Source organism: Echinops telfairi, unplaced genomic scaffold, assembly GCF_000313985.2.
Source record: "Echinops telfairi isolate 266 unplaced genomic scaffold, ASM31398v2 ScPeMD7_1;HRSCAF=3_0, whole genome shotgun sequence".
Taxonomy (NCBI): domain Eukaryota; kingdom Metazoa; phylum Chordata; class Mammalia; order Afrosoricida; family Tenrecidae; genus Echinops; species Echinops telfairi.
The window spans coordinates 2,593,324-2,607,030 of record NW_022103896.1 but is presented as its reverse complement, the minus strand read 5'-3'; the positions used below and the strand labels follow the sequence as shown (position 1 = coordinate 2,607,030).

The 13,707-nt window shown below is 56.5% G+C and overlaps 1 protein-coding gene across 14 annotated transcripts in view; it reads right to left on the bottom strand.

Annotated features, from left to right (window-relative positions):
* The window catches only part of PTK2 (protein tyrosine kinase 2), a 145,147-nt gene that overhangs the window by 28,348 nt on the left and 103,092 nt on the right, over window positions 1-13,707 (bottom strand). For all 14 annotated transcript variants that reach the window (XM_030884992.2, XM_045296532.1, XM_045296550.1 and 11 more), the window contains 6 exons: window positions 13,193-13,277; window positions 10,516-10,616; window positions 8,851-8,966; window positions 8,265-8,365; window positions 7,520-7,609; window positions 6,798-7,002 (listed from right to left, as the gene is read on the bottom strand). In XM_030884992.2, coding sequence (XP_030740852.1) covers window positions 6,798-7,002; window positions 7,520-7,609; window positions 8,265-8,365; window positions 8,851-8,966; window positions 10,516-10,616; window positions 13,193-13,277 — 698 coding nt within the window. The remainder of the gene's footprint in view (window positions 1-6,797; window positions 7,003-7,519; window positions 7,610-8,264; window positions 8,366-8,850; window positions 8,967-10,515; window positions 10,617-13,192; window positions 13,278-13,707) is intronic.

The window sequence follows — 13,707 nt, the reverse complement described above, 5'->3', positions numbered from 1 at the left end:
GTAGGGGATGTCCTTTCAGTGCAGAGACAGACAGACAGACAGACAGACACACACACACACACACACCTCCAGTGGATGGTGGGGGACGTCCTTCCAGTGCAGACAGGCAGGCAGGCAGGCAGACAGACAGACAGACAGACACACCTCCAAGGCCTCCTCACACCACAATCCTGGGACAGTGGAAATGGGGCATTTTCAAAAGAAATTTAAAACTGCACTACAAGACGTAGGAGAGTTCTCCAGGCCGCTGGGAAGGCAGGACCAGTAACTACAGGCGACCCTGAGAAACTGCTTCCCTTTACTTCTTGAAAACACCGCCTGCCTCAGCGCGACCACCACCCTGGTGGGAGGCAGCGCACCCTGCAGGGGGCTCTCGGGCACAGAGGTCTAGCTTTCTAACTTGACACCCTAACTCGCAGTCGGCTGTGGACAAGGCAACCACTGAACCCCCTGGCAATGGCATTGCTGGGGGCAGACCTTGGTGGGGAGAGCGCTAAGGAAGGAGACAAGCTACGGACTCCGAAAGTCACATGCTGCTGGGTGAGAAGGCCTGAGAGGCCAGAGGGCTGCATGCCCGGCTAAGCCTGTGGCAGAAATGGAGCTCCCTCCCTTCCCCACTGGTCAGCTCAAGTAGAGGGGAGGGCAGTGAGCACCATGCACGCGTCACATCCAGACCAGGAAGGGAGCAGTTTTCCATCATGAATCCCAGAGAAAAAATCCAGCACAGGGGCCTTCTTAACAAGTCGGATGGGAGGGAGTTTCAGGGAACTCTCCCAGCTGAGCGGTAACTGCAGACTTGATCACATCCCAGGCCTCTCCTCACAAAGCAAACCAGCTCGGGGATGGAGCAGGGCAGGGGGCACAGTGAGCAGTCCTGCAGTCAGAGGCAGCCCAGAGCATGGCCCTCCCTCCTGTAGGCAGAACTCCTAACCATTCAGTCTGGTTCACCCTTGTCCTGCTTAAGAATTTGCATTCCCACCCCAGGTGCACATTTGAACCAGGTGCTGCTTCCATGGGCCTCTGATGCAAGACCGCGAAGCACTGTGAAGATGCCTTGTTAGCTGCTGGCCCACTTCAGAATGACCAGGACAGAGCGTGGGCACGGCAGACTCTGCCGAGAACCAAGAAGGGTGAGGCACAGCCTAGTCAAATGAGTTAAGATGTCATTTTCAGGGGAAACAAATGTCTGAGTCAGTGGGATTTACCCTCAGTTATTACTGAGCAGCCCAGGGCCCAGAGGGCCTCCAGTGCAGGGGCACGCCGACCGGGTCAGCTGAGACACCACAGCTCTTCTGCAGCCAGGAGAGCCGGCAGGGCAGCCTGGGAAGGGAAACCCTGGCAAGATGACTAATGAGGAGTTTAGACACCACCTTTGGAAGGAATTTTGGAAGCAAATAAAAAAACCACTTAAAAAAAAAAATCCAGGTAAGTACAAGTGATTTCATGTCCTTAATCAGACTCTGAGCTTTCTAACATTGTGGGATAATAACGACTCCACGAAGATTTAAAAGAAGTTACCCACGATCGCTGAAGACAAACGTGTGCATAAGCAAATGTGGTGAAGAAAGCTGATGGTGCCCGGCTATCAAAAGATACACCGCCTGGGGCTTTAAAGGCTTGAAGGTAAACAAGTGGCCATCTAGCTAAGAAGCAACAAAGCCCACATGGAAGAAGCACACCAGCTTTTGTGATCACGAGGTGTCAAAGGGATCAGGTATCAGGCATCGTCAGAACAAAAAACCAATCATTGTGAATGAGGGGGGTGAGTGCAGAGTGGAGACCCAAAGCCCATCTGTAGGCAACTGGACATCCCCTTACAGAAGAGCCTTGGGGAGGAGACGAGCCAGTCAGGGTGCGGTGTAGCAACAATGAAACATACAACTTTCCTCTAGTTCCTAAATGCTCCCCCCCCACCCCACTATCATGATCCCAATTCTACCTTACAAATCTGGCTAGACCAGAGGATGTACACTGGTACAGATAGGAACTGGAAACACAGGGAATCCAGGACAGATGATCCCTTCAGGACCAGTGGTGAGAATGGCGATACTGGGAGGGTGGGGTGGAAAGGGGGGTCTACATATAACCTCCTCCCTGGGGGACGGACAACAGGAAAGTGGGCGAAGGGAGATGTTGGACAGTGTAATATATGACAAAATAATAATTTAAGAATTATCAAGGGTTCATGAGGGGGAAGGGAGTGGGGAGGGAGGGGTAAATTAGGAGTTGATGCCAGGGGCTTAAGTGGAGAGCAAATGTTTTGAAAATGATGATGGCAACAAATGTACAAATGTGCTTTACACGATTGATGTATGTATGGATTGTGCTAAGAGTTGTATGAGCCCCCAATAAAATGATTGAAACAAACAAAACAAAAACACCCTGGTGGCATGGTGAGTTAATCATCAGGGTGCTAACCACAAGGTCAGTGGCTCAAACCCACTAGATGAGGCTGTGTGCTCCTGCAAGGCTGAACCACCCCTCTCCCCCAACAGGCCTGCTCTGCCCTATGGGGCTATACAAGTCAGAATGGATTTGATGGCAGTGGATGTGAGTCTGGCTTGTATCAGAGGCTGCTTATTCTAAGTGAACATCTCACCACCCACATTTCCATAAGATAGTGATCAAATGTCCGTAACAAGGCGTGTTGTGCTTTGGTGAGCAGGGAGCCACCAGCAGGTTCCACGCACCGACGAGCCCTAGCAACGTTAAGTAGTGGTTCCCAGACCTGAACGTGGATCGGCTTGCTCCACGTGTGGCTCCATGGCTCAGAGTGCCCACAGTTTCGTGACAGCTCATCTCAAATGTGGCCAATTCAACAGCCACTCTGGCCAGAAAAAGTCTGTGGTGAGCTCAGCAGCAGAATGGCGGGTGCTCAGGGTGGGGGCTCCTGTGAGCCACACACCACCAAAAGCCTTAGACAGATGATCTCACTTCATCCCAGAAAACCAGTACGGGTCTATGTCTCACACCGGCCCTCATCCCTTACCTGTAACCGCCGGCGCCTGATAAGGTGCGGCACCTGTCCCGCACGTTTTCTGTGTGTTCTCATGTGGGAGACACACACATACACACATTGGACCCCAAGCCTGAGCCCAATGAAATGCCGCCTGTACACCTGGCAGGCTCTGTCTGCAGCTTCCATAAAGCTCCAATGTGGGCACCAGGCAGCCATGGCGCTAACCCACAGCCCAGACCAAACAGGTCTCCCACAGGCCAAGGAAGCCAAGGGCCCACACCAAACCGGGCCCCATGGCTGGAGCACAGCCCTGAGCAAGGCTAGCAGGCAGCAGGGTAGTCTGGGTGAAACAGGCTCCACTGGTGCCAAGCATCAAGCTCTCGCTCTCCCTGTGGTCCTCAGGCCCTGGCGGGAATGACCTGTTCAGGGTGTACCACCGACCAAGCGCTGGCCATGACACTGTAGCTCCACCAGCCTTCAGGTGGGCCCTCTGACAGGTCTCCCAACAGCCCCCAGGCTCCTTGATTCTGTACCATTCCACTCCTTTCCTCCTGTTTCCTGAAGCTACACCCACGGCACACTCCACAGTCAGCACAGGGAGAGCACCACTTGGGGGGTGGGTGCTAGTGTGCATGTCTGAGCAGTGATTACGAAGGGATACTGCGCTGGTGGCCTCCTGGAAGGCTGTGTGTGGTTTCTGGCCGTGGTTACACAGTGTTACCTGCTGACGATGTGATGCTGTATGCTGATTACATATGTGCTTCACGGAGGGCTCCATGGGGTGTCCAATTCCTGGAAGCTCACTGAGCTAGTCACTCTGTGCTATGTTGGCACCTCCACGGAAGTCAAAAGACAGGCCCAAATGATGGGCAAAACTTTCAACGTTAAAAACTTGATAGCCTCTTTTCTCTAGAAAGTACTCAGATACACGCTGGTCACTCGGAGTGATTCGCGACGGCCTTCCTCAGGGCCAAGGAGAAAGCGAAGCTGGGAAAGCCTACTTCTGAGCTTCAGATCTGGAGGCGAATCTAAGTCTGGGAAGAGTCTGGTCAGGGGGAGCTGGGGAGGGTGAGGGAATGAGTTATGTGAACTCACCCAGATCTACACCACTGCTCTCTCTGCTGCTCACTAGTTGGGCAGGACCGACATGCCAGCCCAACTGCAGAGCCGGTCCTAGTCCACCCCTGGAAAAATACTCCAGGTTGTGTAAGGCCATTCAAGGGGGCTGGGGGACAGAAGGGTTAAAGGACTTGGCTGTGAACCAGAAGGTTAATAGTTCCAAACCTACCTATCAGCTACCCTGCTGGAGAAAGGTACAGCAGTGTACATCTGTAAAGACGCTTGGCCTCGGAGACCCTGTGGGGCAGCCCTGCTCTGGTCCGCCTGGCAAGGTTGCTCTGAGTCAGAACCGACTCACCGACGGCAGTCTGGTTTTGGAACAGGCCATCCAAGGTTAACCCAATTCTCCTCCTAACCGAGCGCATGCTACTGCTCAGGAGACAGGATGTGAGGAGGCCAGGCTCCCTGAGTCAGAGATCAGCCCGTGAAAGCCCGCCCAAGTCCTTCCCTGTGACTGACAGGAGCCTGCTGACAGTGCTGCCTGAAGGTAAAGGCCAGGGAGGCCAGGGAAGTTTCTATTTCTTCATTCAAATCTTGGAGAAGACCACGGCAGAGAAGCCATGTGGTATAAAGGTGCCTCCCACTGGCCTCTGGGCGCCACACTACAATGCCCAGGCTACAAAGCCAGCTTCATTTCAGACACACAACCGCAGTGCTGGCCCTGAGAACCCCTGTGCACATGGGCACTGAGAGTCCAGGCAGGCTGCCCACAGAGCCCATGGGGCTCCCACAGTGTGAGCGGATGACCCTTCTCCTAGCTGCTGTGGCATGCCCGAGCCCCTCTGCACGCGGGCGAGTATGACGACCCCTGTCCTCAAGGAGCGCCAGTCTAGTAGGGTGGCACGTACTAGACTGTGAGCTCCTCGAGGGCAGGAAGAGTGTCTCAGTCAGCTGGGCCACCAGACCAGTGCCAGGCACGCCACCACGGGTGCTCGTAGCACCTGGGGCCCACCACGGCTCGCAGGGCTGAAGGGAACCCAGGAGGCGAGAGCAGGAAGAGCAAAAGGTGGCGACGGGGAAGAGGGCTCCGTCAGCTAGGAGGCCATGGGAGGGGCAGTGAGAGGGAGGGGCCTCTAGGGGGCGATGCAGCTGGGTGACAGGGGCAGCCAGGTGGGAGATTCGCTCTGCTGAGCCTGCATGAGGTGTCTCGGCGGCTGGGGGACCCCAGGCTGAAGATGAAGAGAAAGGTATCATGGTAACTTAGGACTCAGAAAACGGCAGTTTTGCTGTTTGGATACATATGGTGCCCAGCCGGCAACTAAAAACGCAGGCCTGGGACTTCTAAGAAAGGACAGGCCCAACGCTAAGGCCACGCCGAGGAGGGAAACGAAGCCACAGTTAGGGTGGATGGTGGCCAGGCAGGCCGGCGGTAATGGGGGCTGATATGAGAGTGTGTGGGCATGGGAGGTTGGCGGACACGTTCCGCAGGAGGCTAAGGATGAAGAAAACAGACAAAGAAGCTCTAGAAATATCTGACGGCTTCTCCTGTGAAAGGCAGAGTGGAGCCGGTCTGAGGTCCAGGCCAGTGGGTGCCCTCCTCCCTGCAACGTGGCCCCGGACACAAGTTAGCACCTTGCTTCTCTGCAGGACAGACTCCCTGCGTCTGCTCCATGCTGGCTCCACAGAAACAGCACTGGTGCAGAACAAACGTCGGTGGACACACCTGCCCACAGGTCTCACTTCTTCCCTGAGACGGTCTCTGGGAGGGAGAAGCACCCACTGGGCCACACTGCCTAGAAGCGAGGCAGTGTGGTGGCCATCTGGACGGTCCAAGGGCTCAGTAAGGATGCTGGGCAGAATGGGCTTTTAGGATCCCTGGCGTCTGATGCGTGGTGACTTTTAAGGAAGACTACACGTTCCACAACCAGGGACGCAGCTTGGCTGTGGAGCCAGGGAGCAGGGGCACAGCAAGCCCGGGCAGGGGTCCATAACAGGATCCCATGCAGGATCACAGGGGCCCTCCATGTTGCTGGCGCACAGGTCTCAGAGTGGGCTCTGTTCCAACCCAGGGTTGTAGAGCCCGGATGCCAGGTCAGGTGCTGAGGAAGGAGTGAGACACAGCCAGGTGTCCAGCGGGGCTCAAAGGCACGGCACGTCTATCAGGGAGTAAGCAGCCCCACAGCCTGGACCTTCCAGTGGATCCTGACAGCAGGCCCTCAGTGCCCTACACGGGCTGGGACCTCAACAAGCAACGCACTGCTTAATGTCACACTGGGAGTGTGCGAAAGGCGCCAAGGGAGTGGCCTTCTCCTTGAGGTTGGGCTGCTCAGGAAGCTTTCTCCTGAGCTCAGTTCTGGGGACTGGCAAGGAGTTCCCCATGGGAAAGGTGGTCAACAAGAGAAGAAATCCGGCGACGAGCAGTGGCAGGGACGGGGGACGGGGACTAGAGGGCATTTTACTGGGAGGGAGCAACAGCAAGTCAGCACCTACAGACACGGAGCAACGAGGGGCTGGGCAGCAGAAGAACCCAAGGTGGGGAGGTACTGCTGGAACTCCCGAGTACTGGAGAGAGGATGCTGTGGGACCCAATTGCTCCAGGAAGAAGTCGGGGGGGGGGGGGGGGGGACTGGTCCTGATTTGATGGCTAACGTTAAGATTCTCAGCTACACCTGAGCCAGGTACAAAGCCAAGTGCATGGGCCCAGGATGGCCCTCAGTGAAGAGCAGCAGCAGCCACATCTCCCACCGCCCCCCACGCCCAGCCTCCACCTGGCTCCTACCTGAGCTGTGCTTTTAGTTCCGTGAACCGGGGCCTCCTGCTGGGGTCATAGGCCCAGCACTTCGTCATAAGGCTGTAGAGGGTGGGAGGGCAGTTCGGAGGCATTGGCAATCGCTCCCCGTTTTCAATCCGGCCGATCACATCATTGTTCTTCACTCCTTGAAAAGGCTTCACACCGAGCATTAAAACCTCCCACATGCACACACCTGAGGGTGGGATGGAAAGACAGCGGTGAGCTTTGCAGGGAGGGTGGACCCTAGGCTGAAGTGTGCTCTGGCCCGGGGGTTGCTCAGGAGCAAGCACAGAGGGTGCCAGGGAAAGGCAGAGACTGTGACCAAGGGGAAGGGGAGCCTCGACCCCTGAAAGCCCACTCCCCTTGGGCTCAGATGACCCCGCGCAGCAGAGCAGAAGGGCTCCCTCGGGTTTCAGAGGAGGTAACTTTCTATGGGAGCAGAAAGCTTCATCTTTCTACCATGCGGCTGGCTGATGGTTTTGAACTGCTGACCTTGTGGTTAGCAGCCCAGCACGTGACAGAAAAGGGGAGGAGAGAGGAAGGGACAGCTTAAGAAGAGGGAACGAGGCGCAGAGGACCAGGCCTGGAACTAGCCATCACAGGGACCGAGTGGAAACTTCACCAGACAGGAGGCCAGGCGAGGCCAGACAAGTCAGCGTCCACAGGGGGATCGCCTTTATCTCATAGATGACAGAAGACAGAACACTCACCAAACATCCACACATCACTAGCTGAGGTGAAACGTCGGAAATTGATGGACTCCGGAGCCATCCACTTAATAGGCAACTTTCCTTTGGAAGCTGCAAAATGAGAGTGCAGCGTCAACGCCCTGCTGGCCCCGGGGACGTGCTCGTACTTGCCAGTATCAAACAGAAAGCTCAACCACGTGATGGCCGGTGTGTGCTTGCTTGCAGGGAAACCCCTTTTGCAGGATGACTCTTGGCAGCCCTTGCGGTTGGAGGGAGGTCGGGAGGGAGTACATGTAAAGCAGTGGTGTCGGTCCCCCAGAGGGGCTGGTCCACCTGAGCTGTCACAGAAGGCCCACATCTGGACTTAGGTGTTACAAATGGCCTGCTGGCACACTCCCTCACCAGGAAGAGCAGACAGAGAGGTCATCTGGGGCGCCGCTCCTGAGGGAACAGGTGCCAGCAGGGCAACCTCCCACACCTCTTCTGCCAGTGCTGGGCCTCAGATCCTCCTCCCTGCGGGACAGGACCAGCACATCCCCACAGACAAGGACACGTGGACGAAAGCGGTGGCCAGGGGAGGGTGTGTGGAGAAGGCGAGGTGCATCTAGCAGTGGATGCCTCACTGCTGCAGCACCACTTGCAGAAAACCCCCCTTCATGGAATGGCTACCCTGCACCTTGGTCAGCCACCAGCACACATCTCGTTGGAAAAAGGAAAACACAGAGCTCGGCACCTGTGGTGCCTGCCCTGATCTCTGACCTCTCACCTTTGTAGTAAGTGCTGTCCTCCATGTACCGAGACAGTCCAAAGTCCCCCAGCTTGACACAGTCCGTGGAGGACACCAAGACATTCCGAGCAGCAATGTCCCTGGGTGAGAATTGTGGGCAATACATTGTAACACAAGGAAACACCAGCCGAGGGCCCGAGGCCTCAGTACCATGTGAAAGAGGACCTCCCTGCAGTGCCCGCCGGAAAGCTAGCTAATGGGTACTGAGGAGATGGGGGCATTCTCACTGCAGACATAGCCCCCCCCTCCCCACCGCCCCAGCATGCATGCAATCCTTAACACGGTCACTGCTACTGCCCACGGGGCCAGTGTACGAAAGGAAATGCTTCGCACAAAGCTCCATGTACTCCTGCTTTAACCCACTGATGACGCTCTTCAGCAGCAGCAGGTGTCATCTGCAAGGTGGTCTGCTTCTGCTCCTCCAGCTCCCTGTCCCGCCCACGCCCAGCTGGCTTCCGCTGATCCTGCTGACCGGCTGGAGAGCACAGCCTTGTGGGCCAGGATCCCTGCTTCAGGAGCCGCAGGGTGGCCCTGGGGGGTCAGCTCTGTGAGCGTCAGGACTGACCTGTGCACAAATCTTTTACTCTCTAGATACGCAAGAGCCGTGCTGAGCTGGTAGGCATACAGGATCAGAGAGGCCAGATCCAGGCTGTACTTGCGGACTTGCAAAAATGACCTCAGCTTTTCGGGCGGTGACAAAGGTGAAGAACAACGGGGGACAGAGAACAGAAACGTAAGTGAAAACGCCATGTGGGGCGGCAATGCCGACGACCGAGTGTCCCCCCAATGCACTGTTACCAGGGCCACGGCTTCCCCACCCCCGCCAAAAAGGGCAGAGTGAAGGACACATCCCAGCTCAGGTCCAGGGTTTGTTGGCTTAAAAAAAAACTTATGGTAAAATCATGTTTATGGCTTGACTGCACAAACATTTGGGGAAAAATACACAGAGATGTGCTCTGGGGAAAGGGATACCTCCAGAGCATAAAACACTGCTACGTAGTGGAGACAGCTGAAGAACAAAGCAATGCAGCTATGGGAACAAGCCTGATACATGAGCCCGGGCAGCTCACCTCCGTTTCAACCCTTGTCATGCTCAGGGCACACCTGAGGGGAGGATGGGAGACGGCCTCACTGCCCCACAGGCATCTGAGATGGAGAAGGATAAACCGCCCCTCTGGGCCCACCTGAGGGGATGCTGCAGGCAGTGAGGTGGGAGGATGCCATCCCCTTCCCCCTCCCCGACGAGTCTGACGCAGAGAAGTCCATCCTTAGAATAGTCAGTCTATCTCACCAGTTCTCAACCTATGGGTCGAAAGACCCTTTCACAGGGGTCGCCCGATTCATAACAGTATCAAAATTACAGTTATGAAGTAGCAACAAAAATAATGTTATGGTTGGGGGGGGGGTTCACCACAACATGAGGAACTGTATGAAAGGGTCACAGCATGAGGACGGTTGAGAACTACTGGTCTATCCTGAGATGCTTAGCTAAGTGCTAACATGGCAGAGAGGGGCAGGTAACTTCAACATCCCAATTCTATTAAAATCTGAAACAAACATTTGGCGTTTTTGGGGGTTTTTTTTAAGCCAGAAGAATCACCGTATTCTGGAGAAGCAAAAGCAGTAGGATACTATGGACAAACTAAGTACACAACACTCAGAGGGCAGAGGATGGCGCGGAGACCTGCTCGTGTGTGAAGGTCACCCAGGGTGGCATGCTGGGTGCTCAGGACCAACAAAACCCAGAGGGAGGGAGGTGGCCCAACAGAGAGCTTTCATTAGGCCACTGTGCTCAGTGGAGAGGCAGCGGCCGGGGAGGGGCATGTTTGTGATGCCCAGGTCCCCAAGCAGGCGGAGCAAAGATCTGACACCTCGACTAGTGCCCAGGCCTGAGAAACGGTGTCCTGCAGTGGCTTCCCGGTGGAGGCGAGGCTGCGGCAGCTCAGCCAGCGCTGGCCGCCCGGAGGAAACCAAACTAGCCCACCTGCTCCTGCCCTGTGGCACTAACCGATGCCCCAGGCCCCCAAAAGGTCCTCCGAAGGAACCAGGGCGTTTCACTTTAGCTGTCCCTCCATCTCGCTCCTGCTCATGAGGTGACCGGACTAGCTCTCCTCTCGAGGCTGCTGCCTGGGGCTGGGGTTCCCGGGAGTCTAAAGGTGAAGGTTGAGCCCCGCCCTGTCTGATGGTAGGCCCTCTTCTGCTTCCCCTAATCCGGGGTGTGGTGGGGTACCTCCCCGAGCGTGCACAGCTCCATGATGATCCAGACGGGGTTCTCCGTTATGACGCCGATCAGCTTGACAATGTGAGGGTGGTCGAACTGCCGCATGGTTACTGGGGAGGAAATACACGCCTGGTTACTCTGCAGCAAATGTCGGGACTAGTCCACCCAGCCAGGGAGCTGAAGATGTGCAGTGGGCTGGCCCTGTCCCCACACACAGGCACAGCTGGTAGAGGAGTGGGGCCAGGGGCCGGGAGCCCGAGGGTGCGTGTTAAAGACAAACCTACGATCTCTGCCATGTCAGGGCGGCCCCTCTGGAAACCTGCTCCATCGAGCATTCAGCAGGTCCCCGGCACTAGGCAGCGCGCTTTCTGTAAACACCACTGACTGGACCACTGGGCATTGGGCGTGTCCTGTAAGGGGGCCCTGGAGGCGATACTTATGGGCAGTAACTGGGACTTCCAGAGACCAGTTCCTGGGCAGCATGAGGACCCCACAGGAGGCACATGCAGTGAAGCCCAGCTATGCTGGGGCATCTCCAAGCCTGGTGGAGCCCCATGGCCAGGGGGTGCTGCACAGAGCCCTGTGTGCCTGGGGCCTGTGGATGGGGACAGGGCTAGCAGCTTTTCTTTTAGCTGGGACCAGCAGCCGCCAGGCTCAGGACTGCCCTCTTACAACCACGTTCTACCCTAACGGCGACCCACAAGGCTCAGTCGTTCTCAGACTTCACGTGCAGATGGTAGGGCTTCTTTGGAGGACCCATGCCGGGTCAACTCCCATCCTAACAAGCCAGCTCACAAGAGCAGTATCCGAAGCAGTTACCTTTCCATGTCAGTCCCCTGCCACAGAACGACACACCACAGGATGAGGAAAATTCTGAAGACATGCAAACAGCAAACCCGAAAGCACAGCCCGGCTCACTCACTCACTGGGACAGTCTGGTCTTTCCCTGTCTAAGGGTTTACACCGTGCCAAGTTGTAGAAAATCGGCTAGGAGGCACATAATTCTTATTCATAGAAATGCAAATTCGCCGTGCCTCGTGCAGTGGGATGCATTTCTGTAGAGCGCACGCCCGCGCGCAAGTTCCGGCATTTCCCCTGGAGTCGGCGGCTGTAGGAGGGGACTAGCTTCCTTATTAACCAGTGAGCTTCTCCACCTGCACCGTTATCCAAAAGCACCACCAGAGGCAGGCCCTCTGCATCCCGATGGCTGCACTCCAGTCTCCCAACATCTCCGCCACCTCCCAACATCTCCGCCACCTCCCACCACCTTTCAGAGATGGAGCCCCAGGATCCTCCCTGCCGGAGGGCCACTCCGTCTCCGTCTCCTGCTCCCTCGCTGGGCAGCTAGCTTGCATCCTGGCAATGCACCCAACGGCCACCTCAGAGTCTTGCAAAGGCGCCTGCCCTTCAACAGGGAGAACCCAAACCTGAGATGTTCCAGGGCGGAGCAGCTTTTCCAAACACGATGCCAACAATCAGGAAAAACCCGTAGTGCATCACAGCAGGCAGTCTGCCTGATGCAGTCCACTGTCTACATGTCCATGTGGGCAGGGAGGGAATTACGGACCCAGGAGTTGGCGCAGACTGGGAGCCACATGGTTAGCAGGGTGCTCCCCAAGTGGAGCAGCAGCTGGGACACTAGGTATTTGTCTACTAGGCCACTGCCTGCATTTGCTGGGATACAACCTGCTGGCTACATCCTGGTCTCTGCCACCTGTGGCAGAGCTGGACCCCATGACCAAGGCTGTGAATGCAGGAGCGCTAGGGAAGCCTGGGCCTTCACGAGGCTGGCGATCTGAGTCGGGCTACGTGTGCAGAGGGCACACATGGCACCTCACACAGGCCCGAAATAACCTTTCCAGAGCTGCCAGCTCCTACTAAACTACCTCCTGCAGCTGCCGGGGAGACTCAAGTCCTACAAACCAGCAACGCAACCCTGCCTTCTGAAGCACGGACACCACACAGGAACACTGTCCGGACCACGCTGCTGCGCAGACGGGGAGGGTCTTTGCTAGGCCGAGATGTCCTGAGAGCTGAGTGACAAGGGACAGAAGAGCCACTCGGGGACATACCAGCTGCTGAAAGCTGGAGAAGAGAGGGCACCAGGATACAGGCCCTGGGGCACCCATACTGTGGAGTGGGGCGGGCGAGCTTCATCACAAAGCCCACTTCACACCAGGTGCATTTACTGACGAGGGCATGAAGCCAGTGTGTGTCCGTGAAGGGGAGCTCCCGAGACAGGTTCTACGGGAATTGCTCCAGGAGGAACAGCCAGCGCACGCGGAGGGCCCAGGGCCGCATCACCCACACTGCGCCCTCAGGGCTGCCAGTCAAGCTGGAGCCCCTGAAGGCACCGTGACATCAGTGCATGCTCGGCTAAGTCTGACTTGGGTCCAGAGGGCCCCGAGGTCATCCCTGCCCGTGTGTTCCAGGATATGGCATGCTTTGGGGGTGGGGCACCTGCCCCACTGCCTCTTTTCAGGTGCTCAGGGACAATAGCACCCCATGGGCATTACCTGGAAACTTCTCAGGGGGCCGCCTGCGTAAAGGCGCTGAGGGTGCACACAAGGATGCAGGTTTGGCGGCCTTACACATGCCAGGGGGCCGGCTTCCTGACTTCCTCAGAAACAGTTCAGGCATCACAGACACAGAGCCAGAGTGTCACATAAATATCTAGAACACTTACAGGCTTCTTGAAGGAACTTCTCTCTGACGCTGTCCGAAGTACAGTTTTTACAGGTTTTAATTGCAACCGCCAAAGCTGGGTTCTCCTGTTAGGAAGATTATAAAATCACACGTGTGAGGGCTGGTCTGCACAGAGGGGCTTAATCCTGGAGGGCGGGGCCAGGGGCTCCCGCTACTGAGCCCCTGGGCTGTGCCCCTAGGACTGCACTGAGACCACGGGAGGCATCGCCCATGCATAACCCTGGGAAAGGCACCCTGGGGACACTTGGAGGACTGTGGGCAGGTGTACTTTCTCCTTGGAGGACTGTGGGCAGATGGAGTACTCTCTCCTTGCAGGACTGTGAGTAGGTAGAGTACTCTCCCCTTGGAGGACTGTGGGCAGCTGGAGTACTCTCTCCTTGCAGGACTGTGAGTAGGTAGAGTACTCTTCCCTTGGAGGACTGTGGGCAGGTGTACTCTCCCCTTGGAGGACTGTGGGTAGCTGGAGTACTCTCCCCTTGGAGGACTGTGGGCAGG